This window comes from Plecotus auritus, assembly GCF_963455305.1.
Source record: "Plecotus auritus genome assembly, chromosome: 8".
Classification (NCBI taxonomy): Eukaryota; Metazoa; Chordata; class Mammalia; order Chiroptera; family Vespertilionidae; genus Plecotus; species Plecotus auritus.
This window is the reverse complement of record NC_137782.1, coordinates 129,317,464-129,343,543: the sequence shown is the minus strand read 5'-3', so window position 1 is coordinate 129,343,543 and position 26,080 is coordinate 129,317,464. Positions and strand designations below refer to the sequence as shown.

The 26,080-nt window shown below is 51.2% G+C and overlaps 4 protein-coding genes across 6 annotated transcripts in view; 3 read left to right on the top strand and 1 right to left on the bottom strand.

Annotated features, from left to right (window-relative positions):
- STAMBP (STAM binding protein) overlaps nt 1–26,080 on the top strand; it is a 762,428-nt gene that overhangs the window by 322,954 nt on the left and 413,394 nt on the right. The window lies entirely within an intron of this gene.
- Nucleotides 1,317–6,964, top strand: NOTO (notochord homeobox). The gene is made up of 3 exons (XM_080684613.1): nt 1,317–1,792; nt 4,014–4,228; nt 6,286–6,964. Exons 1-3 carry the CDS (start codon nt 1,423–1,425, stop codon nt 6,442–6,444), a joined length of 744 nt encoding a protein of 247 aa, XP_080540739.1. The 5' UTR covers nt 1,317–1,422; the 3' UTR covers nt 6,445–6,964.
- Nucleotides 9,065–21,019, top strand: SMYD5 (SMYD family member 5). Of its 3 annotated transcripts, XR_013961438.1 has the most exons (14): nt 9,072–9,183; nt 13,173–13,281; nt 13,930–14,069; nt 14,532–14,653; nt 14,996–15,065; nt 15,595–15,699; nt 16,451–16,513; nt 16,737–16,807; nt 17,124–17,230; nt 17,635–17,691; nt 18,633–18,727; nt 19,407–19,477; nt 19,577–20,024; nt 20,415–21,007. XR_013961438.1 is itself a non-coding variant. In XM_080684481.1 (13 exons), the coding sequence occupies exons 1-13, from the start codon at nt 9,088–9,090 to the stop codon at nt 19,719–19,721; spliced, it is 1,251 nt and encodes a 416-aa protein (XP_080540607.1). In that variant the 5' UTR covers nt 9,065–9,087; the 3' UTR covers nt 19,722–21,019. The 3 variants fall into 3 exon arrangements, 2 of the variants coding, with proteins under 2 accessions (XP_080540607.1, XP_080540608.1); XM_080684481.1 differs by having other exon boundaries at nt 9,065–9,183; nt 19,577–21,019; XM_080684482.1 differs by having other exon boundaries at nt 19,621–21,019.
- Nucleotides 20,137–25,385, bottom strand: PRADC1 (protease associated domain containing 1). Its single transcript, XM_080684483.1, has 5 exons — nt 25,228–25,385; nt 23,198–23,298; nt 22,634–22,743; nt 22,206–22,373; nt 20,137–22,017 (listed from the first exon to the last, which is right to left on the bottom strand). Exons 1-5 carry the CDS (start codon nt 25,292–25,294, stop codon nt 21,897–21,899), a joined length of 567 nt encoding a protein of 188 aa, XP_080540609.1. The 5' UTR covers nt 25,295–25,385; the 3' UTR covers nt 20,137–21,896.

Below are 26,080 nucleotides of genomic sequence, written 5' to 3'. Positions count from 1 at the left end.
GTCCCCCAACAGCATGAACTGTGGGTCCTCCTTCCCCTCTTCATGAGGCATGCTGTTGGCATCTTGGCATTGATGTCTGGGTGGGTCTTGGGGGTTTGCATCCCCAGGGCCCTCCTGGTTGCTGTCCCCTCATCTCTGACCCAGCAGCCTCTAGCTGGACCACAGTAAGCCTAGACCTTGGACCAGTCCATTCGCCCATCATTTCACCCTCATGTTCCAGGCTGTCTGCTGGGGAAGCAGGAGCGGGAGGGCGTTCTCAGAAGGCAGAGCCAGTATTTGTTGAAGCCTGAAGGGGGCGGGGCAGGCAGCTGCCCACCCAGCAAGGTGCCTCTGGCCCCTACTTGGCAGAGCAGAATAGGAATGTTTGTGTCCTGGTTGACAATGACAGGGAAGTACCCTGCGCCTGATTGAGTAGTTTCAGCATTAGGAACTGATTTGGGGAAGCAGAATGCCATCCTTAGCCTGGCAGTCGGGAATCCCTCCGAGCCCCACAATCACAGCAGAGTGCTCCCCATGCACAGGCTAATTTTGAATGCTTTACCTGCATTACTTATGTTATCTGCACAGCAACCCCATGAAGTAGCTACTACTATCACCATTTTACAGGTGAGGAAAGACAAACAGTAACTTGTAACTTAACCAAGAACAACAGCTAGCAAGTCCTGGTTATCCATCAGGAAAACAGGGATCGAATGCCTGCCCATCAACTACATAACACAGGAGTTTTGTAGGCCGTCAACTGCCATGCATTGACAATAAGTTAGTGTTTTTAAATCTGGAACCGTTACAGTTCTTCCCTCCCCCTTTCTGGATATAGGACTGTTTCTCCAGTAATGTGGGTACAGAAAGTTCCTGGAAGAAGTTGGTAAACAACGGTGTGGGCCGACAGGGGAAGTAAGTGGCTGGAGGGACAGAGTGGAAAATTTACTTTTCACTGTGCTTATAAGCAAGATATTTACATTTAATTGCTTAAAAATTAAAGGGCTGCGCAATATCAGGTGAATCTGGCTGGAGCTTCTGCTTCTAAGATAAGCAGAGGCCTGAGGGCGCCCAGTGGCGGGGTGACTCCCCCACGATCACCAGCGAGCGACAGGGCTCCTCCCCAGGACCGCACCTGGATGGGCATTTTTAAATTCGGAAGAACCGAGGGAGCATGGTCCTTGGCGCATCCTAAGCGCATAGCGTGGAGGGTCCGGGCTCGCAGTCCGCGGGAGGCCCCGCCTGGGCCGCAGGGAAAAAGACCGCCCGCTCCGCCCTACCCCGCCCCGCCCGGCCCCGCCCTACCCCGCCCCGCCCCGCCAAATGTAAGAGCACTCGCCCAAACAGGGCGCTTCCAAGCCAGCAAGTCTTTCTCCCTTTTGCAGGGTGTTCTCCCTCGCCTCTCGCGCTGCCCCCTGACGCCGTCCCGGCCAGGGACGCGCCATGCCCAGCCCGATGAGTGACCAGGCCCAGTCCCCGCGTTCAGGCTGCTCTCCCGCCCCCGGGACCCCCGCCGACCCTGGCAGGTCCCGCGCTCCCCGACACCTGGAGTCCTCCTTCTCTGTCGAGGCCATCCTGGCGAGGCCAGAGCCCCGCGCGCCCGCCGCCTCCCTGCTGTCCGCCTGCGCCCCTGCCTCCTCGGGCATCTGGAAGGCTCCCTCCCGGTCTCCCGCCTCGGGTCTGCCCTGGGCGTGCCCCGCTACATGGCTGCCCGCCTACCTGAGCGTGGGGCTCTACCAGCCGTTCCCCCAGCCCCCTGCGCTGGGGCTGCGCGTGGCTCACCTCTGCGGTCTCCAGGGCCTCGGCGTCACAGGTATGAGGTGCCCCGGGAAGCAGGCGGGGTAGGTGGAGAGTGAGGCCACGACAGTAGGCACAGGCTAGAGGAGAAGTCCCTGAGTTTGGGAACCACACACGATTGGAGTGGAAAGGGCCCTATGACCCTTGACCTTGCGGTTGAAACTGAGGCCCCGGAGGACTGGCTGAGAACAGCCCCTGGCGCCAGGCTTCCCCCGCAGGCTGCCGAGGTGGGAGAAGCTGAATGTGAGGGCGAGTGCAGAGCAAAAGATGCCGGTGGACCGAAGTGGGGCTCGGAAGGCTACCACGGCCACCGCTGGGACTGCAGGGGACTCAACCCTGCTCCTGGGCTCTGCGTCCTCCACGAGGGATTTGCTGCCTCCCACACGCCCTTTGGATAATGCTTGGTGGCGCAGACTATTCCCCAAGGCAGCTCTTATGGTGACTTCATGGCCCCGTCTCAGCCCAGAGAAGCAGATGCGACAGGTGGTGCAGTTCAGCGGGGAGCTGCTGGGAGCCGGCCATCCCCAGGCCCCAATGTCGCCTCCACTGCTCCTGTCTCTGTGAGCTCCTCTCCACACTGAACCTCTCTGAGCCTGCTTTCTTAGAGTGCTTTCAGGGATCTGGAGGGGTATGCCTCCCACCCCTGTTGGAGAGAAACCCTGGGTTCCTAACCCCATCATGCCACTGCAGCTGGGAGTCAGACCCATCACACCACGCCGTGGTTTCTAACCTCCTCACACACGGAGGTCTGAATTGCACTTAACTACTTTCCATTAAAGTTGTCACATTTTCAAGTTCGTTTTTGCATAGCTATTACATTCACACAGTTCAAATGTCAAAATGTTTACTAATAACTGATTTCAGGAAGGAAAAAAGTTTACCAAGATAGGTGGAGAAATTTCCTCTACCACTAGGTGGCTGACCTCCAAAGACCTAGTTACCTCCATCCCACAGTTTCTTGATTCTTTCAGAAGTATTTTATGCATATTTAATACCTGAATACACACACACACACACACACACACACACACACACACACACACATTTCCCCCCATACTAGACACACTGCTCTATACCTTACTTCTTTCACTTGACCATACAGCTTGGAGATTTTTCCATATCAATCCACACAGAGCTTCTCTACACCTCAGAGTGGTCCATGGTAAGGATGCACCATACTTTATTTAATCAGACCCTATTAATGTTTTCTCATCTCTTGCTATTTTGCTTACACTTATGGTAAGTCTGGTTTGCCCAGTGGTTGGTGTCCTGGGCAGCCACGGTCCTGACCTCCCTTCTTTCACTGGAACAGTGTGTAGCCCTGGGAGCCTCCCAAGCCTATGGAAGCTGAGGGGGTCTTAGAGCTGCGCTTCCGTTCCTCCGAACACTCCCCTCCCAGACAGCCAAATGGTCCACTTTCTCATTTCTTTCGAGTTATAATTCAGGTACTCTCCCCTGGTGGACCAATCTTCATCTCCATTGTCTTCTTCTCGGTGAGCTGAATAGCACCTGTGTGTGCATTGGGAAATGTCACCCCTTCCTTCAGGCAGACACAGCACCTTGTCAGGGGGCAACTACTGGCCTGTGGAGAGCGAGCAGAATTTCAGACTCCACTTACCCTCTCAGCTGGGTACCCATGTGCAGGGCACAAACTGCATATAGTGGCCCTATTCAAATATCACCTCAGTGAGGTGGCTTCCCTTTCTAAAAATGCAAATTATCCTCCCCCCAACATACACACACACTCACTCTGTCCTTCCCGGCTATATTCTTCTCACTAGCATTAATCACTGTCTGACATACTCAATATTTTCTTTACCTTTTCTATTGCTATACAGAGATTTTTCTATTTTGTCCTGGAACCATGCCTGACACATAGACATTCAAAAAGTATTTGTTTTGATGAACAAAAAGGGGGAAACCTTGAGGGTCCCTTCTCTGCCCATCCTGTGGGTTCCTGAGGGAGCCAAGGAAAGGGGTGGAGGGCAAGGAGAGATGGAGGTTCAGCAACTTCTCTTAGGGTCAGAGGTTAAGCCACACAGCTGGAGAATCATGGAGGCAGAAGGAGTCTCACAACATTGTCCCTTCTGTCTCACTTGTTTTGTAATTTCTGTGCAGTCTCTTCCCACTGTGCCTCTTGCTGTGTTACCTAGCCAAAGGCAAGGCAGGGCAGTGGAGCTCCCCTCCAACCTGGGTGGGTAGATGGTTGCTGGCTAACCTCCCCTCCTACTCTTTAGGTTTGGAGCTGACTCACTGCCCAGGCCTCTGGAGTCCCCAAGACTGGGCCCCAAGTGAGGACCTTCAGGACACTGAGAGACCCCAAAAGAGGGTTCGAACTATGTTTAACCTGGAGCAGCTGGAAGAGTTGGAGAAAGTGTTTGCAAAACAGCACAATCTAGTAGGAAAGAACAGAGCCCAGCTGGCAGCCCGGCTCAACCTTACAGAGAACCAGGTAGGAACAGAGACTCCTGGGGCAGACACTACTCTCCGGAAGGCCCTGGTCATTGGGATGAAGAAATGGGCCTTCTTCTTCTGTGCCAGGCCGTTGGGGGAGGCAGGCCTAATTATTGGCATACTCTCTGCATGAATGAGAAAAATAGTCCCATTTGAAATTACATTATGGAAACATCACATCATATTTATAGATATTAACCTAGAACATTACATTTTCATGCTAAATAATGAGCTGGCAGTGAAATTAAGTAGGTATTCAAATAACTGAATATTAAAAATAATAAACATTCCTTTGACCCCCATATTCCCTTCCAGCTACTGCACCATTTCTCTGCTCTTTTCACAAACTTCTCAAGAACTGGCTATGTTCCCTGTCCCCATGTCCTCACTTCCCATCTACTCCTTAACTCATTCCAATATGAATTCTTTCCCTTTCATACCTTTGAAACTTCTCTCATAATGACCTCTGTGTTGCCAAAGTCAACAGATGCTTTCCTTTCTTTTCTTTTTTCTTAAAATATATTTTATTGTTTTTTTACAGAGAAGAAGGGAGAGGGAGAGAGAGTTAGAAACATCCATGAGAGAGAAACATCAATCAGCTGCCTCTTGCATACCCCCTACTGGGGATGTGCCCGCAACCAAGGTACATGCCCTTGACTGAAATCGAACCTGGGACCTTTCAGTCCGCAGGCCAACGCTCTATCCACTGAGCCAAACCGGTTAGGACTCCTTTCTTTTCTTATTCCACGCTCAGTACAGCTGACGGCTCCTTTTCTCATTGAAACACACTCTTGGTTTCCAGACACCACACTCTCTTGGTTTTCCTCTCAGCTCTCTTCCCCCTTCTCTGTTGCCTTTGTAGGCTATTCTTCTCTTTGTGACTTCAAATTTTTCTCCCCAGCTGATCTCATTTATTCTCATGGTTTGAAATACCATCTATAAGCCAATGACTCCTAAATTTGTATCTTAACCCCCCCCCCACCTTTTCTGACTTGTACATCTAACTCCCTTCTTGAGGTCTCCACTTGGATGTCTGATGTATAGACATTTCAAATTTAACATGTCTAAACCTCAATTCTTGATGTTTTTCCCCTCCCCAAATCTGTTCCTCTCCCCACATGTGACCCCACCATCCCTCCAGCTGCTCACAATACCTAGTCATCCTAGGTGTCCCCTTCTCTCCCACTACCACCCCATCAGCAAGCCTTGTCACCTCTACTCCAAAATACAGCTGGAATCGCTTAATCTCTCTCTGTTGCCCCAGTTCATATCAGACCCAGCTCTAGCTGGATCACTGCAAGAACCTCCCTGCTACCTCCCTGCATCTCCTTTCATCCATTCTTCACACAGCAGCCAGATGTGCCATGTAAATAAGACTCAACAAGTAAATAGGACTATGTCACATTCCATTTAAAAGCCTTCAAGTTGACATTCCTTGCCCCTGACCTTCACAGTCCTGGGTAATCTGGCCCTCACTGACCTCTTCCATGTCCTCTTCCTTTACTTTCTCTTCTCACTTTTGGTTGTGCCAGGGATGCTCTCCTCCTTCCTGGTCCTCAAATACTCCAAGCTTGGTTCTGCCTCAGAGCCTTCCTACAGTTCATACCCTGCCCTGGCCTGCTTTTCTCTGTCCCCACCAGGCTGGCCTCTTATCCGCCGAGCCTTGACTTACCTAGATGCTGGTTTCTCAGGGAGACTCAAACCCCTGTTTTTACCCCCATTTGCATTTATCTATATGTGTTTGTTTTCATGCTTGTTATTAGTGTCTCTCTACTACACTGTGGGTTTCATGAGGGCAGGGACCATGCCTCTGTTGCTCACCACTGCATCACCATCACCTAGAGTAGTGCCTAGTACATAATAGAAGCTCAAAAAATACTTGTTGCATGAACGGATGAATGAATGGCAACTGGAATTAAGGAAAGGATGTGTTGGGGGCAGTTCTTCCTTTAAATGGAAGAGCAAGTTTTGAGTGGAGTGGGTACTGTGGGAATGGAGGAAGCAATGGGAATTGCTAGTCACATTCTGATCTTTGCCCACTGCCTCCAATTATAGGTGAGGGTTTGGTTCCAAAACCGCAGGGTCAAGTATCAGAAGCAGCAAAGGCTGAAACCACCAGCTGTGTCTGCCATGGCTGCCTCCCCAGATGAGCCCTCCAGCAGCTCTGACACCATCATCCAAAGAGAAGACACGGAGCCAGGAGGGGACAGCTGAGGACTGAGATGAAGGCTCAACCCAGGCTGTCTGGGCTAGCTCTTCCTGGGGACACCCACTGGACCTGCCTGCTCTACATATTAACCAAGAGTCTCATCGGGGTCAACAGGCACCAGAGAAATCTAAACTGTTGAGAACTTTTCAATATTGACTCCTGGGAGCTGCAATAATGTAATGGTCAGGAGCACAGACTTTGACCTTCAGCTATGTCTTCGGCCACGTTACTGAACTTCTGAGCCTTTTTTCTTCACCTGTATCATGGGTGTGTTGATAACGTAGAGCTCCCAGGGCTAAGATGATGTCTGTAAAGCACTTACAGTGTGCCAGGCCCAGTGCTAAGTGTGTGGCAACTGTTAAGGCTTATAGACCCCCTTCACCTGGGGGAGTGGTGCCTGTACCAGCCCTGGCTTTCCCAGAGATTAATCTCTTCCTGGCCTGGTTGTGGAGCAGAGAGGGCCACCTTGAATCAATGTCTGGGCTTAGAAGACTCTTCCCCGACAGAAATGGTAGAGTTGACAGCAAAAAAAAAAAAAAAAAAAAAAAAGGGAAAGGTAGGCTATTTAGTCCACTTCCCCTCACAAGGTTCCCCAAAGTTTTCTTGTTTTGTCTGAACCAGGCGTCCTCAAACTACGGCCCGCGGGCCACATGCAGCCCGCCGAGGACACTTATCCAGCCCGTCGGGTGCCGCTGTCTGTCCTGCTTAGCAGCCGACTCGTCCCGGGCCCGCAGTGCGCATAGGAATTTGTTCATAGTTTTTTTTTTTAAACTATAGTCCAGCCCTCCAACGGTCTGAGGGACAGTGAACTGGCCCCCTGTTTAAAAAGTTTGAGGACCCCTGGAACTGTTATAACTCTCAGAAGGAGCTCAGGCCCAGGTGCCTCCTTGAAGCAGACATGCTACCCTGACCACCATCTTTCTCTCTAGCTTCCCACCTTGACACCCCCTTTATATAGAGCAATTTGACTCTGTCTCTGCCAAGGCTGGCATTTTACCATAAACTCTGCTGTTTTTTCATAAAACAGTTATTATTTACCCCTCTTCACTACCCTGACTCATAGTTCCCTTTCCTTCCCGGGAATCTGCATGGTTTGTCTCTTAGAAGCCTAACTGATAGCCTACCTCAGTGAAGACAGTCACAAGCATTTTCAGAGTTGATTTCTCTAAGGCTCCACATTCCTGGGTGGTCCGCTGTTGAGGCTATTTCTTTAGAATGTAGAGGTGAGCTGGTGGAAGGAGGCCTGCCCTGCCACCTGGTGGTGAAAGAGGGCATGGTCCCTGCTGCCCTGTTTTCTGAGAGAGGAAAGGCAGGCAGTAGTCAGCCTTGGAAAACCACCTGCTTCCCAAAGCAGTGGACCATCCTCTCCTGGACACCAGGCTGTAGGTGTGAGGGAGGCCAGGGTCCAGCTCCAAGAACCCTTCTCTGTACCTATCTTCAGGGAAATCCTCCATAATGCTGGACCCAAAGGCAACTCTATTAATCAAAAACCCAGCTGAATCTTTTCTGCCTCTTCCAGGAACAATTGGCTCACTTCTTTTTTCTTTTTTTTAAAATCAACAGTTACCTTTTCAGCAGTTAATGGGCTCTACTCAATCCCCAAATGTCACCATGAGACCACAGCAGAAGCAGACACCGGTCCCTTTTCAAGGACGGACAAGGAAACAAGGCATGGTGGCCAGGCCTGGCTCTGGGGACACATGACTTATAGATCAGTGGTTGCAGCTTTCTGGGGTTCTGAATGAGAAAACGGCCCCTCTTTTGTTGTCAGGACAATATGCACCTGTACACTTACTCACTTGCATATAATTTTAGGGGATCTCAGACGTGACGTCCACTATGGGTCCTACTCCATCCCGCCCCTTGCCCCGGCTGCAAAGTCCCTAAGCCTCTGAAGAGTCTGAGACAGGAATAAGTCCAACTTGATCATTGGTAGGACTGTCTGCCCCGCTGCCCAGAGGGCCCACGGAGAAGGGAAATATTGTGCCAGACTTTGTGGAGTAAGCTAGTCCTTCCCTTCAGGTTGAGGGTTAGAGAGGATAGGAGTAACTCTGCGGACTGCTGTCCTACCCCTCGGCTGGGTCCAAAGACTGCTTTGGTCAAGACACACCAGTGAATGGACAGAGACAACAGACACAAACGTGAATTCAGACACATGCACACATCAAAACTATACAGTACATCAGCTCTGATACAGGCCCATACTGGCCACGAAGACACAGACAGATGCAAAACTGCACAAACGTAAAAGCACAAAGGCAGACCCAGCTAGCATGGCTCAGTGGTTGAGCATCTACCTACGAACCAGGAGGTCAGGGTGCCATTCCTGGTCAGGGCACATACGGGGGTTGCAGTCTCCATCCCAATGTGGGGTGTGCAGGAGTCAGCCGATCAATGATTCTCATCATTGATGTTTCTCTCTCTTCCTCTCCTTTCCTCTTTGAAATCAATAAAAATATTTTTTTAAAGCACAAAGGCAGGCCCAGCTCCACCCAGTCCACGCACCAATGGATCTAAACGTAGATCAAACGGACCCAAATTGGGATTCGCGAGTGGGTAAACCCTAGCAGCCAAACCGGGGGCGGGACCAGTAGGGGCGGTGTCTCCCGGGTCCGGGTCAAGGGTCAGGAGGAGGAGGCGCGCCCAAGATGGCGGCCTCCATGTGCGACGTGTTCTCCTTCTGCATGGGCGTGGCGGGCCGGGCCCGGGTCTCCGTGGAAGTTCGCTTCGTGAGCAGCTCCAAGGTGAGGCCGGAGAAGACCCCCACCCCATCCGGCCTTGGGAACAGCCCCGTGGGACCCCTTGCGGCTCGCAGCTGGATGGGGGGGCTCTCGGTCTGTCCCCGCGCACAGGCTTCGGGGCGGTCACGCGGTGTGCCGGGGCCTCCGAGGCTCCGTGCGCGCCCCCTCCCGCGGAACCGGGCCGGCCAGTCGGTAGCCCTAATCCGGCTGCGGCAGGCGGGGCTGGGGGCGATCCCGGGGCTCCCCACCCAGGATGCGGATCGGTGCTCCTGGGCCCCAGGCGCGGTGGGCGGAGATGTGTGAGCTGAGGGAACGGAGATGAAAAAAACGTGGGTCCTCAGGGAATTTTCTGGGGGAGATTTGGGTGAGGAAGGGCTTGGGAGTGCTAAAGAATTTGGAACGGAACCTGCGGCCCGTGGGAGCATTTGAAGGGTTTGAGCAGGAGAGTGAGGTGATTTTGTCACTTTATTATTGCTTTTTAAAAAGTTCGTTATAAAAAATTTGAAAATGCATGTAAAGAAAGAAGGTAAAAAAATCACTTGCAATCCTATTCTTGTGCAGGTATGTGTATAAAGTCACATTCTTAGAAACTGCTTTTTGATGTAGCAGTAAGTCTTCCTATCTCACTAACCCTATTTCTGTGTATTCATTTTTAAGAGCTAAATAATAATTTTAGTTTATTTCACGGGAGGGCAGCAGTTTCCTCAACCAAGTACTTATTTATAGGCCCTTATGTTATATCTCATTTTTCCCTGAGGTCAAAGATCTGGTAGCACACATCCTTTTGTTCTCTCCAGCACTGAGTATTTCCTCTCCTAGTTATGGTTGCCAATTGATATGTGCAAAATGTATTGCTTTGTTCTCATTTACATTTCTTTGTTTACTAGAGGTTGAATAATTTATCCTGTGTAGGGGCTATGTGTATCCTTAGCCCTTGCCCAACATGTCAGCCTTCATACCGGTCCAGATGCCCAACCCAATTTCCATTGCCCTTTTTTGCACAGGGGACATGGAGCATTCCTCTCCTTGCATGGCAGCCCACTCCCCTACATCCTTGGCTTCCTCAGCTGCTCACACCTCCATCTCCACCCCACGGCATCTAGTATTGATTGGCTTACACTTAGATGGTGTCACATTCCGTCACTCCTGGCATGCAGAAATTTTCACCTTTACCATCACTTAGTCCCCCCTGTCTCTCGGCCCCCTTCTTTCTTCACTTCTTCCCTCTCACTTCATTACCACTCTCCTTGCCTAATTGTCCTGTCTCAGCCTTTTATCAAAACCCCAGCTCTGAGCCGAAACCAGTTTGGCTCAGTGGATAGAGTGTCAGCCTGCGGACTGAAGGGTCCCAGGTTCGATTCCAGTCAAGGGCACGTACCTTGGTTGCGGGCACATCCCCAGTAGGAGGTGTGCAGGAGGCAGCTGATCGATGTTTCTAACTCTCTATCCCTCTCCCTTCCTCTCTGTAAAGAATCAATAAAATATATAAAAAAACAAAAAACAAAAACCAGCTCTGAGAGAATGAGCTGGCTGCCCTCCCCATGACGACACCTGATCTGCTGCTGGAGAAAAGCATACACCTACCCAGACTTAGTGGCAAGATAGTAGGCTCTTTGCATCTATTTTCATCAAATGAGATTGGTTTATGATTTTATTTTGTGTAATTTCCCCAGTTACCACTTCAGTTATGTTTTGTTTTTGAGTAAAATGGAGAAGCTTTACACTATTGTATAGTTTAAATAGCATGAGAATTATTCTTTGGTCTGACAGAGCTGGCTCATAAAACCATATAGACTAGGAGCCTCACATGGGATAGCTTTGATCACTTTATTGCTTCTATGGATATTGGCAAGAATGCTTTCTTAAAAATTTACCAACTATTAGCCAGGGACGTGACTAATCACAACAGAAACTTGATCAAATACAGTGATGCCAACCAGAACGCCATACTGGTACACATCAGCCAGAAAACAACACTGCTTTTTAGTCTGTCTAGGCTTTCTTACTTTTTAAAATATATTTTTATTGATTTCAGAGAGGGAGAGAGAGAGATAGAAACATCAATGATGAGAGAGAATTATTGACCGGCTGCATCCTACAAGCCCCCTACTGAGGATCAAGCCTGCAACCCGGACATGTGCCCTTGTCTAAAATTAAACCCGGGACCCTTCAGTCCACAGGCTGACGCTCTATCCATTGAGCCAAACCGGCTAGGGCAAGGCTTTCTTACTTTTGAATTAAGTTTTGGCAATTTGTATTTTTTTATAAAATCATCCATTTAATAAAGATTTTTAAAATTTAGTGCAGTCTTAGAGTTTTGTACAATATTTTTTATTTACTTGCCAAATTGGATATATATTTGCATACTTTGTGCCCTTTCCATTCAGGTTCAGTTCTCTCCAAGCTTCTGGAAATATGAATTAGAGCTGTTTTCTTGAAACACTTTCATGTTTTGGGGATGTGTGGTTTTATAGAGGGACAATTCTGCTTTTCACTTTGTTTTGATTACTAAATATTTTCTACATTTTGGTCCTCAAGAAGGAGATCAATATTTATCTAATACTGAGATTTGAGATTGTCAGAGATAATATTCATATCTTTGTGTCCCGTAGCAGAAGGCCAAATTTCATTTTGCAAGATTGGGTCCCAGGGGCCACAAGGTATGGGTGGGGCTTTCAGGAAGACAACCGAAGTGTATCCACGGCTTTGCCCAGTGATTTTGTTCCAGTGGCCCCACTCTACTGTGAGCTCCCAGGGCTGTTCAGAGGGTTGAGCTTTGTGGCTCATGGGTTGCTCAGGGCCTGTTCTGGTCTACACTTCCTGCTGCTTTGACTTTGGGAGGTGTCCCTGTCTAGGCAGAGCTCCAATGCTAGAAGACAGGGCGCTACCCAAGAGGCCACATGACAGGACATTTAACTGCTGTGCTGATCATTTTTCTCTCTCCCTTTTTGTGACAATTCAGTGTTTGCAAGGCACTTCTTTGAGTGAATGGTGGAAGTAAATGCCTGGTGGGGCCAGTAACTTCCCTGGGTTCTAAAGCTGTCTCCTGAATCCATTTGCACTCTGAGAGATGCAATTCAGCGATTGTTTTCTCATCCTTCATTTTTTTCCTGATGTGTATGGTGCTTTAGACTTCTACTTCTCAAACTTTGACATGCATATGAATCACCTGACATCTTGTTAAAGTCATATTCTGATTCAGCAGGTCTGGGGTGGGGCCTGAGATTCTGCATTTCTGACAGTCTCCTAGCTGATGCCCAGGCTGCCAGTCCATCCCCTCACTTTGAGTAGTAAGGAACTACAGCTTATGGGGTGCATGACCTGTGCTATATCCTGGAAAACACCTGTTCGATATTATTAAATACTCATTTTTCATGTGGGAATCAGATACAAAGAAGTGAAGCAATTAGCTCAAAAGTTCAAGCAAGTAAGCATTAGGATTAGTGCTATGATTAGTCATTCTTTTCAGAGTAACCCCTGCGAAGTTGTTGGGTGCCAGGTACTATGCCAGGTGCTGTGAGTATCTGCCCAACCAGGGAAGTAGGGTACATTCTCCCCCAAACTAGGCTTCCCTCTCCCATGGTGTAGGATTTCTGTGCAACCATTAATAGTATCACTGCCTGGATCCTGGAGGGGCATGTGGGTGACTCAGAGAAGGCTGCCCTGCTGTTACCAGCTCCTGGTACTGGAGGCCCAGCCTGCTATGAGCTGTGGCCCTCCTTTGGCCATTCTAAAAATTCTCCTTTGGGTATTCTGGAATGGCTGACATCCCAGGCCCTCTTCTCTGAACAGGCTGAAAGAAGTGTGACTGAAAGTAGGTCAGAGCTGCATTGTCAGAGGAGGCAGTTATGGGGCACTGACCATGCTCCGGGAACCCTCCTGCCTCTGCTAAGAGGTAGCATGTGGGGGTGAGGCAGGGTGGCCCTCCAGGAGCCTTGGAACTGTCCTCTGCCTCTTCTAATGGCCATCCTGCTCCTTCTCTGCCCTCTTAGGGAAAGGGGCTTTTTGCCACGCAGCTGATCCAGAAGGGGGAGACCATCTTTGTAGAACGGCCCCTGGTGGCTGCACAGTTTCTCTGGAATGCACTTTATCGCTACCGAGGTGAGCACATCTCATGCCTCATGGCTGCTGGGCCCAGCTGCCTCTGCATGGAGAGAGCTGCATACTTCCCTACTGGTGGATGTCTCTGGCATGTTAGGAAGAAAGGCTGTCTTCCCTTGGAGAACTGCCCCTGAGAACCACTGTCTGATCTCAGGCTGTCTGTGAGCCTGTAGGAAAGAGGCTCTTCCGAAGTGCTCCCCGGGGGAGGGCTGTCACTCAGGTGGAACTCAGAGTCTACCCTAATAATATAAGGGATGGATGTCATGCTGACGGGCTCTGTGCCAAAGTGGAGCCTTCTACCCGAGGCCACATACCCCTTGGTGAAAAAAGGCTGCATTAAGGGTCAGAAACCAGCCACATGCTTTCCCCCCCTACTCTTTTCTTAGGCCAGTGATAAACTGGAAGGAGGGTCACTTTTTTCCAAAATGTTGGGAAAGTCCAGTCTTGGGGAAGGGATGGGAGCCCCACAGACTAAGTCCCATTGAGAAGCAGGGTGCATTCTTTAACGTATTCATTTACTCACTTTCTAAACATTGTGAGCATCCACTATGTGCCTGGCACTATTCTAGCCCTGGGATACTGCTGTGAAAATGACAAATGTGGACCCTGCTCTCGAGACAGACTGTCATGTCTGACGCTCTCCCTCAGCCTGTGACCACTGCCTGCGGGCACTGGAGAAAGCAGAGGAGAATGCCCAGAGGCTGACTGGGAAACCCGGCCAGGTGCTGCCTCACCCTGAGCTATGCACTGTGCGCAAGGACCTCCACCAGAACTGTCCCCACTGCCAGGTGAGTGTCCTTGGGGAGTGTACCGGAAAGGGACTGATGGAAGAGACCTTAGCTGAAGTCCCCTTTGGGGAATCAGCAGCGGAGACGGACCTGGTCCCGGCCCCTGAGAACCACGTGTAGGATAGGACATTGAAAAGGCTCAGCTACTGTGCAGTTTCATCCTCTTGTTCCAGTCCCAATGTCTAGAAAATAGGCTGGATGGGAGCTTGTCCTCTTCTTAAGATCCTGGTGGGGGCTCTCCCCTCTACCTGCTAAGCTCTCTTTCTTCCCCATGGTTTTACAAATCTGGGTTAATAGGTGACCCCTCATGTGCCCCCAGAGCACTGTACGCTTTCTCATGTCACAGTACTCTGGGCTGCTGCTCAGGGGCTGTTTATGGAAGGAATGCAGTTAGAGGAAGTGAGTACCACATGGGACATCTCTGCTTCACCAGCCTAAGGTGACCTCCAGGCCCTCCAACAGGTGATGTACTGCAGTGCAGAATGTCGGCTGGCAGCTGCTGAGCAATACCATCGGGTCCTGTGCCCAGGCCCCTCCCAAGATGACCCCCTGCATCCTCTCAATAAGCTGCAGGAGGCATGGAGGTAGGTGGCATTTCATCTCTTCTTTATTCCTCCCTCCCCTGCCTCCCTGCCTGCATTCAACAGATGCAGCCATTTTTCTTAAGTTACCATCCCCCAGAATTCCACCACCCCCATTCTTAAGGTTAAACAGAGGTCACATTACCCAGCCCCCTGCCTTTTGTTTGAGCTGCCAGTCCCACCATCCTCAACATTTTACACCTTCCCATTAAGCCTATAGGAATGTAAAGTCCTGTCCAAGCCCTTGCTGATGACTTTCTCCAGTCTGTAGCAGTCAGACTGGACTTCCTTGAAAACAGCTACTTGGAGGGAATTCCTAGGCCAAACCTTTTTCTTTCTCCCCAGGAGTGTTCACTACCCCCCTGAGACTGCTAGCATCATGCTGATGGCCCGGATGGTGGCTACAGTGAAGCAGGTGAGCCCACCTGACCCTGCAGGGAAGCAGAAAAGGCTTCATTCAACCCTCGGCCTCAGTCTCCTGCTTAGATGCAGAGTTCCTCGTGGGCTTTCTAAAGGACAGCTGCTTCCTACGGAAACCCTAGGAGTTGATAACCATAAATCTGGCAGGGGGTGGGCACTCATCTTGCCTATAGGCTTTGACCTCTGAGAGGACATTCTTGTGCAGCAGCAATTCATGCATTCGGTTTGTAAGCACCACTTTTTTAGGATTGTGTCTCTTACATAAAGTGAGAGAAGCCATGCTAACCCCTCCTATTACTATTTTTGCTCAAGTATTGAATTGGCTAGATTGGCCCCAGTTGGGGAAATAGCTGGGGATATACAGGGTCGGAAGGAAGTCCCAGGTCAAGGGAAGGGTCTACCTAGAAGGTCAAGTGTGATGCAGGGGCGACAGTGGCAGTAAGGATGTGGTGTCTGTGAGTCCATGTGTGCACATGCATGCACAGGTATGTGTGAATGTGACCTGAAACATTTGTTCACTGCAGGCTAAGGATAAGGATCGTTGGATCAGGCTCTTCTCCCAGTTCTGTAATAAAACAGCCAATGAGGAGGAAGAAATTGTCCACAAACTCTTGGGGGACAAATTCAAGGTTGGTCTTTTCCCATGCCCCCTCCACCCCAATAGCCTGGAATATTCTGTGGCTTCCTGAGAAGCTCCACATTTGGTCCCTTCCTAGTGAAAAATCTATTCAGAGGACTTAACATTCCTGCCATTATTTAACTTAATGATCTAATGTGGACCCAAAACTGGGAAATGGGGTAATGACAGAGGAAGGAGGGGTGGAAAAGCAAGACCTCATGATAGGACAGCAGTGGGTATATCAGGTATAATGAAAAATGGAGGGTTGGGGGTCCACAGGCTCAGGGAGCTGTGTGTATCCACTGCCAATCAAAGAATTTCAAAATCTGAGGACAGTGGATTTCCACGCAGGAGCTGCCTGAAGGTGGAGGCAGATGTGTAAAAAGGCATCTGGGGTGGTTCTTCCTGCATTGAGTTCTGAGGAAAGGGTGGAGGGGGAGAGTCAGGCTGGTCTGGAGGCTAGTTAGGGGTGGCTGGGAGTTGGTGGTGAGAACAGGTGTTCTAAGCCAGGCTTTCCTTGGCCCTGCTGGCAACGAAGGCTGGAAAATAGGGATTTGGGGTTTGCCACTCTGATTTGAAGTAGACCAGTGGACTGCCGTGGCTCTTTGCAGATAAGGACTGTGGCCTTTCTTTGCCCCCAGGGAGAGCTCAGTCTACAGAGCAGGCCCTTTTGCTTCCCTCACAAGGTCGTCTGGGCCCTGCCTGGGTGCTGATGGGACATCCTCAGGGATGCAAGTCTCTCCCTGTTTTTCCTAAACCAGGGCCAACTGGAACTTCTGCGGAGACTCTTCACAGAGGCCCTTTATGAGGAAGCACTCAGCCAGGTGAGTGTGAGGAGGGTGGGACCAGTGTCTTTCCCAGTCACTCCAGCTCTCTAGGGGCAACTGGGTCAGCATTTTCCACTGGGACAGCCAAGCGAGAGCTGACTTGGTCTTCGGGAGTTGGGGTGGGGCTGACTCACAGAAGACTTCCTGAACATAGAGTTGTATCAGGAAGAAAAGCAATTGGCTGGAACCTGAGTGCTCATCTCTCTTTTCTCCCCGACAGTGGTTCACTCCAGATGGATTCCAGTCTCTCTTTGCTCTTGTTGGGACCAATGGTCAAGGAATTGGGACCAGGTTAGGAGACATTGTTCCAGATATATTGGACTTGTCCCTCGGGGCTTGGGTGGGAAATTGACTAAGGAAGGTAGCCACAGCTCCTTTTAAGACTAGGTGGGGCAGGGTGCAACTCTGTGGCCAGAGTGCTACATTGCACATATTGATGGGGGGTCAGAAAGACAGCTGGTGGAGTCTGCTCCGATTGGGATTCTTGGTCTGTGGGGAAGACGGGGCCCCCACCCTGGAGAAGGAGATAGGTTTAACTTGCCTGGAGGTGGAGAGCCCTGTTAGCTGGGCCTCCTGCTCTCCAACCGACGCTGCCTGGGACCCCCAGCTCCCTCAGCCAGTGGGTCCATGCCTGTGACGCTCTGGAGCTGAAGCCACACGACCGCGAGCAGCTGGATGCCTTCATTGACCAGCTGTACAAGGACATTGAGGCAGGTGGGTGAAATGGAGACACCACCACCCCACCCGCTACTCCCTATCCCCTGGTCAAATCTGGACAGTTTTCCCCAGGGACCTCTGTGTTAATGATGGGGGCCATAATTCTGTGTGCCTGTGGGAAGCTTCAGATCTGTCTGAGGGACACACAGATGAGAAATGGGCCTGAGATCCATGCAAAGGCTCGATGCTGGGTGTGGGGGAGTGCTGGAAAAATAGAGTGCTATCACTTATAGAAAAGCAAGGCTCATGCCTCAGAGATGTAAATTCAGGTGAAACGGTAAGGATCAGCTGCATTCGTGTGGTAGGGTGGCAGGACAGTGAGGCAGTGCCTTTCCTCATAAACCTAGTTTCCTTTTCCCTATAAAATGGGTAGAATAACACCTGCATGTTACTTCTTACAGCAACTGGCGAATTCCTTAACTGTGAAGGATCAGGCCTCTTTGTGCTTCAGAGCTGCTGTGAGTCCTGCCATTGAGGAGCGGTGCCCTCATAGTTATAGTTCATCTCTTTTGTTTCGCTCCTTCTAGGCTGGTGGGGTTGAGTCTGGGAGTGGGGTTAGATCTGAGCTTCTCTTGGAGATTCCTCTGGTCCTTTTTGGTCCATCAGTTTTTCATTCATTCACTCATTGGACTGCTGGTGCCTTAATATATGTTTATATATAAAAACTTCCAGTGGATCAGGCCTGTGCTCTGCAGGGCACTGAGCTCTGATTTTCTCAAGAGAAGCATGAACTGTGCACCTCCACTGCCCTGCAAAATTTGGCAGGGAAGTGTGGTGAGAGCCTGGGAGCCCTCAGGATCCGGGGAGTGGGGAACTCAGGCTAGCAGGCAGTCCCCACCTGCTGGGGAGGGGTAGTCAGCTCAGACTATTGTCTGTTCTAGCACTCAGCCTCCCACCCTCTAGTTTCCTCACTGCAAATCCTCTTCCCAGGTTCCAGAGCCACTCTACCCTCCCAAACTAGGCTCTCAGAGGGCCGGGCTCACCTGTTACCAGATGGCCAGTAGCAGACAGGACTGAGTTAGTGGTCTGGCACGGGCGGCCCTTTCAAAGCCCTGTCCCTCTTTTGTGAGACACTGAGAACACAACTGAGAGTTAAGGTGGCCAGTGAGGAGGAAAGCAGGGGCAGACATCACCACTGAGAGTCAAGGTGGCCAGTGAGGAGGAAAGCAGGGGCAGACATGGACGGTGGGAGAGGGAGCAATGTGGGATACACTTTGACTCAATGGTCTCAGAAAAGAGCACTGGACAGGGAGTCAGGAAACTTGAGCTCCAGGATCTGCACAGCCCTAGATAGATCCCATCCTTCCAGAAAACAAGGAAGGATGGGACCTAGTGCTCTACAGACTTGAGGCTGTTTTTATTAGTCAGCAATCCTCATTACCTGCCTCTCATGACCCAGGCAACCACAGCTGTGTCCCCAATGCAGAGACCTCCTTCCCAGAAAACAACTTCCTTTTGCATGTCACCGCCCTGGAGGATATTAAGCCAGGAGAGGTGAGGGGGTTGGGAGCTGTGGGGAGCATGGGGGGTGACAGTGGGCCTTTCAAGTTCTCTCCGGAGGTTGGGAGCGGCAGTGGCTAGGGCCTCAAGTTCAGGCTGTTGAGTTGAATCCCCCACACCTCAGGGCATGAGTCTTTCTGCTCCTAGATATTTCTCTAACCCCACCTTTTAAAAAATAACTCCAGAAAGCCTCAGAGCAGTGTTTGAGAAATAGCTGTGTGCCAGGTTCTTGTCCCCAGCTACCCTGTGATGAACAAATCTGCAACTTCTAAGAAAGCAGGAGATGGCTCTTTGTGGCTTGGACTATGGGGAGCTAGTGTGGGTTTGGGGTCCTGGTTGTCAGTGCTGCACACAGTCTGGTTGAATCTTCCAGGACAAGTTGCATCTCACCAAGATAACCTCTAAACCCCCACTGATCTTGCCCTTAATGCCTTTAAGCCTGGCCTGAGGCTAACTGCAGTCCCCTCTCTGCCTCATATATAAATTGTTAGAGCCTTGTAGTGACCTGCTTGCTGAGGACACAGAGGAATGGATCGGGGTAGCCCACCCCTTTACTGAAGGGCAGCTCGGGCCCTTGGGGATGGAGCAGAAGTTGGGGATAGGGGAGTGATTGGGGAGTCCCTAATCCCATCTAATAGCACAGACTGTCAGACCCCACTTCTCTGCCTTCCAGGAAATCTGTATCAGCTACTTAGACTGCTGTCAGCGGGAGCGCAGTCGCCACAGCCGCCATAAGATCCTCAGGTGCCTGCTGGGGAAGTGGTGGGCAGCTGGGCTCAGATCCTCTATCCCAGTGGCTGCCTGACTTTTCACCCTCACCACCGCCCCCCCCATCCGCTGCAGGGAGAACTATCTGTTTGTCTGTTCCTGCCCCAAATGCCTGGCAGAAGCTGATGAACCCAACGTGACCTCAGAGGAGGAGGATGAAGAGGAGGAAGAAGGAGAGGCAGAAGATGCAGAGCTGGGGGACGAGATGACCGATGTGTGATGTCACCATGCCTGGAAGGGGCCCTACCCCAGACTCTGCCAGAAAATGGGGCCTTCCCCAGAGAAGAGGCTTGGAAGGAACTCCCCACTCCCATTGCCTGCTTCCCCCCCTCCCCTGCCCCATTCCAGCTGTTTCTGCCAGAGGGCAGGAAAGAGGCTGGACCCTAGGCCCTCCACTCCCCACCTGACCTCATGCCCTGGACACTGCTGCTGAGTGGCTCGGGTTCTGCGCTGTCGCTGAGCCTTTCAGAATTGGCCTCCTCCTGATGTACTCCATTCCAGAGTGTGAGCGGCTGGAACCAAGGTCAGGGCCTAACAGTATTTCTTCCCCCTTGGCCCCATGGCTGCACCTTCCCATCCATCCGAGGCTTCACGCCTCTCTACTTGCTATTGAAGGGGTAACAAAGTGGCAGTCTGAGAACAGCCTTACTTTATTGAAGAAGAAAGAAGAGGGGATGCATTGCCCTCACCTTCCCCACCTCCCATCATTGTAGCTAATAAGGCAACTGCCTACTACTAGCACAGCTGAGTGAGGCAGGAAGGAAGAACTGGGCCTCCAGAGCACTTTCCCTAAGGCTCTCTGCCAGGAAACAGAGCCAGGGGGAATTACCTTCCTCTCCTTGGACATCTGGGGGAGTGGAGATTAACTCCTTCCCCAAACTCCAGAATCTCTATTTTGTGCCTTGCCTTTCAGGCCCTGGCACAGTGGCTGGCCCCACGGTACGGAAAAGGCTTCTGCCTCCCTCAGGAGGGGTGTGTAGGTGATCATTACCCCTTCCTCACACCACTTCCCATTGAAGACTAGCAGCATGGCTGAGACCTGGCGGGTGACAGGCCTGTGCTTCTTAGGATGCTCCAAATGGTCCCCTGGGACCAGTTGACTATGGGTCAGTTAGGGGCTCTCCTAGCCTCAGTCCATCTTTAGGGTCTCCACAGAGGAACACTGAAGTCTTCCAGAAACCTAGAAGAGCTGGGGTAGATACTCGGAGATTAGCCCTGACTGTATCCTCCAACCCCAAATTAGCAGTACCCCTTACTCTTGTTTTGGGTGCTGTGGGAATTATAACCCATCACTTGCAATTCCTTTCTGCCTACCTTCCCTAAGGGGTCTTCACATCCCCCTGCTAAGGGATCCTAGGAAGGCAGGTGCCTGCCCACAGGCCCTTCCCTGGATTATGAGCCAGGTGGAGCCTGCCTGTCTGGCCTATTGGGTTCTTGCTCCTTCACAGCAGGCAGCATCTCCTCCTACCCCCACCTGCCCACTGTTCTCAATAAAATGTGAGTGGTGACAGGCCTCTGAAGGAATGCTTGGTGGAGAATAACTTAACAAGCTGCTGGAGCACACAGCAGTCATGTGGGTGGTGAAAAGGCTTGAAAGGTAGACCAGATAATGGCAAGAAGTGGGAGCTCTAGCTCCTCAATTTAGGCTCATCTCTGGTCTCACCTACGCTCTGCTTTGCTGATGTTCTAAAGCCCCAGAGCAAGGATCCTCCATGGGCAAGCATGGTTCCCCAGCTGTAGGCAGCAAGATGAGCCTTCTCCCCAGGGGACTATGGCTCCTAAGATCTTAAGCAGGAGGCTGTGTTGGGATCCAAGATTAGCAATCTGAGCAGTGGTCCTAAAGGACCTCGGACAAGTCATTTATCGTCTCTGGGCCTCACTTTCCTCCCCTCAACACAAGGGCATGGGGCCAGATGGGTGAGTTTGAAGGCCCTCCCACCCATGTACTCTTATTCTAGGACACAGTTGCAACCCTGATGAGAGGCTTTATTGCTAAAAGTCAGTGCGGGTTTATTAAGTCCTCAAACACCAGCTCCTTAAACCACCCCAGTTAACTGCTGTGAAGGACACAGGAGACCCTGGGTGGGGGAGGCTGGAGCCAGGTGAGATGTGACAGGTCACAGATGGCTCTCAGGCCACCTGCCTTTAGCCCCATTTGTTCCAGATTCCAGCCAAGAAGCCCTGAGGGTTGCATCTTCCCATAGCATGAGACACCCTTGGGGGCCCTGGGGGAGGGAGAACAGTGGTGTGACTTCCCTTAGCCTAGCTAAGGCCCAAGCCTTTTTCCTCTACCTGGCTCCCCTATCCCCAAATGCTATCTCCAAGTCCCAAACACCAGAATTTCTGGATTCCCCATTCCCAGCCTAGAGCTGGCTGGAAGGTGGGACCAACTCTTCTACCAGAAGGTCCAGGGTGGTTGCAGCAGCTCAAAGGTGGGGATGCTGGTGACATTGACTGGAATGGAAATGATGGCCCATGGCAGCCCATGCTGTTCCAGGGAGCGGCGGATCATGTAGCTGGGAGGGCATGAAGAAGAGGTGGTGATGGTCACTTTCTCAGCACCCCATCATGCCCCACTGTCCCCATCACTCTGGGAGTTCCAGAGCCCAAGGACTTTTGACCCTCCAACTGGTTCACCCCAAGATGAGGCTTGTGGGAAGGGACTGGTGATTGCCCTTGACCTCCAGAGACAAGGAGCCCTCACCCATCTCGGCCGAGTAGGAAGAGGGCAGGGATGTCAGCCGTGCGCTGGGTACTGTCCTGGATCATCTCCACGTAGAAGCTGTCATTGTCAACTGCGTTGTCAGAGATGATCACTGCCCGCCCGCCATGTTCCTGTACCACCCGGGTCTTGGAGAGGAAGGAGCAGCCCCTGGAAAAGGTGATGAGATTAAAGGAAAGGCAGGGTCTTAGCTACCCCTCCCCTAGGCCATCACCCTAGGAGGATGAAAGGACCATGGATAATTTTTCATAAAGGCTTATAAATAAATAGCCAAAAAGCATGGATAATCTTAAAGACTCTTAAAATGATGAATTATTTAAAAACTATTTCAAAGGACCACCACCACCACCGATATTAGGAGCTTCCCTATTCCTGCCCTTCCCTTGCGCCAGTGCCTGCCCACTCCTCACCCCCTCTCCACCAGAGCGATCTGGTCCTGGATGAAGAAACCGTTGCTGAGTTCTCCGCAGGCCTCTGAAGGTTCCGCGGGGACAAGGTGAATCTGCTCATACCTTGTGTGCTGAAAGACATTTAGACAGGTCTAAGTGTGAGGAGACGCACCTGCTTTAGGACCGGGCTGACATACTATCCATCAGTTCCTCACAAGGTGTGAAGAAGAGGTGTGGAGTGGTTTCTGTGTGCTGGGTACTTCATTCTCACAAAATAGTTGTCCTATCCCTTTCCAGGATAGGCAAGGGAGTTGGTACGGACCCAGAATGAGGAAGTAACTTGCCTTAAGTTATATCATTCAGAGGTACAGCTAACAGGGCCCTTAGTTTTTCACTGTTTCATGTTCCCAAAGACAACGAGTCCCTCCATGGTGCCCAGGGAATTAGCTGGAAGCCCTTCCTTCCTGCACTGCTCGCTTCCATGTCCCAGCACTCAAGAATTGGTTGAAGAGAGGAGAGGGATCACCTCAGCTTAGTGAGAAGATGGCGACAGGATCAGGGAGGAGGGATCCTCCCCGAACTTACAAAGATACCACCAAAATCCTTTGCAGGTGTAGCTGTGAAAATGTATCGAATGTCTCCAGGACTCAGCACTTGGAAGTACAAATAATCATGGATGCGTAAGCCTGAAAAGTAAAAAGTACAGATGAGAAGCCCCCATGGACCCTGTGTGGTCAAGAAGGCTGTCTATAGTCAGGGCTCAAGGACTCAGTTTCAGCCAAGTGGGTCCTCCAGGTGGGTGAGATAGATGGTCCCTGCCTTGGGGAGGATAGAGTTGATACAGAGTTAGTCAATGTTAGTACAGACAGATTTATAACTGCTGCTGCTTACAAAGGTGAGCCAGGAAGACTGAGCTCTAGTGTGATCTCTGAGGGTTAATCTGTCTTTGCTCTGAAGTGGACGTGAGAGTTTCAAGGTGAAGATGTGTTAATCTGGATACAAAACACTCTCCTAAAACTGAAAAGTTGACTCTGGTCCCACTGCCATCCTCCTGGGCCACTACTATCATTTCTTTTCCTGACTAGTCTACCTTCTTCCCTTTTTGCTTTCTAAGGTCCATTCCCCAAACAACAGCCAAGGATATTCTTAAAACATCTTAAAGCACATATGGTCATGTCACCACTCCCCTGGCTTCAAACAGCTTCCCTTTGTACTTAAAATCTAAACCCTTACTATGGCCTGCAAGGCCCTGCTCTATCTGGCCATTGGCTGCTACTCCAACCTTATTTCCTTCCTTTGTTCAAGCTACACTGGACTCCTTTCAGTTTCTTCACTCTGAGTCTTCTTGCAAGCTGTTCTCTGGGAGGCTTTCTACCCTCACCTCACCCCACCTCTACTGCTTTACCTGGCTTACTCCTACTCATCTGTTAGGCCAGTGGTCGGCAAACTGCGGCTCGTGAGCTGCGGTTTGCCGCTCTGTTGACTAATGAGTTTGCCAACCACTGTGTTAGGCCATAGCTTAAATGTCACTTTCTCAGAGAAATCTGCTGTATGACTGCCCTCCCTTTATGCCCATTCAAAATACACTTTTTCTCCATTGACACTTCCAATATAATTTGTAATTATAGATTATTCATAATTTTTTTGTTTAATGTCTGTCTCCTCCACTCGAGCAAGGACCATAAGTTTATAGCTTCATTCCATGCTGTATCCACATTACCTAACATAGTGGCTAGGATATAGTGAGTGCACAATAAGGGTTGTTGAATAAACAACTATTTCCAGCTCCACTGCACTGAGGAAGAGAATTGCCAGAACCAGGTTTTTCTGCGGTGTGGGAACTTCTCTTTAGCACCAAAGTGTAATGTTTCACCTAAGCTTGAGTCTCTGGTTTCCTTAGCCCACTGAGATTGATGAATGTGGAAGGGTGAGAGCTACTGCCACCGGTCCGTTAGTCAATCAACAAACCACCACTGTGCCAGGCTTGGGACTGACTGTGGCTTTAGTTGTCCTTGTCTACTGCCCAAATCAGCCACCAGGTAGAGCCACTGCTGTGGCACTGGGCTATGCATCCTTTTATCTTGGGAGTGAGGACTTGCCATCAGAAGTCCTCCCTGGATTAGCACTAAATCCCTCCTCACCTCCCCTCACCATCTTTGCCTGGCCTTTGCATTTGTTGATCTGTGTAAATTAAGCGTGGTATACGTATGTGTATGGATATATATGTTTCTGTGCTTGTGTTGGTGCAAACAGGTTGTCTATGTACATCTGTGCTTGTGTGTGAGCCCACGTGTAGGGATGTGTGTTACCAAATATGCTCACATATCAACAGCATGCAGGATCTCTAGTGGTCCCTTGTTCCTCCTCCTGGTCGCTCCCTCAGCCACCTGGGTCGGCGTTAGTGGGGGTAAGGGAGAGTCTTGCTTCGATGTAGGGAGATGAGGCTCAGAGCCCAGGCTCAGGCCGCGCCCAATTCAAGTTCCTAAGGACCAGCACCCACCCACTCCAGCCGCCTGAACTCGCCGGGTCCCCAAGGTGACCCGTGGCCCCCAGCCCGAGCCGCGCGCAAGCTGGACGGCCCGCCCCACAGCACAGCCCCGCCCGTTGCCGCTCACCGTGGGCCGCGACGCAGGCGGGGAGCCAGAGCACGAGACAACACCAGCCCGCGGCGCCGACGACCATCTCCAGGGCCCGGCCGGGCGCCGCGCTTCCTTCAGCCTCCCCGCCGCGCGTTGCTCGCCGGACTTCAGCCTGACAGCTGCTCTGGCCTCCCTCCCCCAGGCCCGCTCTTGACGCTGGTTGGCGAATGGGAACGAGGCCCACGGCTGATTGGCTCTGATGCCTGCTCTTCTAGCCACACTTTCTACCTCTGCGTCTTAGCCCACTTCCTACTGGTCAAGAGAAGTGGGGCCGAGGGCTGATTGGTCTAAACTCTTAACAGCAACTGCGGCCCCCACCTCAGCCCCGCCCCAGCATTCCTCAGTTTGGATTGGACTCTCCACGACCTCCAGGAATGGTGGGTGGGCTGGCAGGGAACGACCAGGAACTGGAGGTGGGCTACTGGCAACACTCGCTTCAGCCGCCGAAAATCCTGATCATCAGCTCTTGCGGTCTCGGCGGGATTCTTGCGGTCTCGGCGGGATTCTCCCCGCGGCCGCCTCACGGCGTGATTTGCCTTCTCCCAGTTCGCTTTCCTCCTCCCCGTACCCCTCCTCGGAAAGATATTCATTTAGCACCCAGGTGATCGCCGGCGCCCCTCTCCAGCTCGTCCCCTGCCCAGTCCCACCAGTGCTTGCGCGGCCCCAATGGAAGCGCTGAGGACGCGGCAGATGCAGCCAACCCTCGAGGAGGCTCTGGCCAGTGCAGAGCCAGAAAGCGGACATTGGGACCCGGTGCCCACGACAGCTTCTCTACCACTTTCTGTGCAATTGTGACTTTGGCTACCTTTCCTAAGCTCCCAGACTCAGT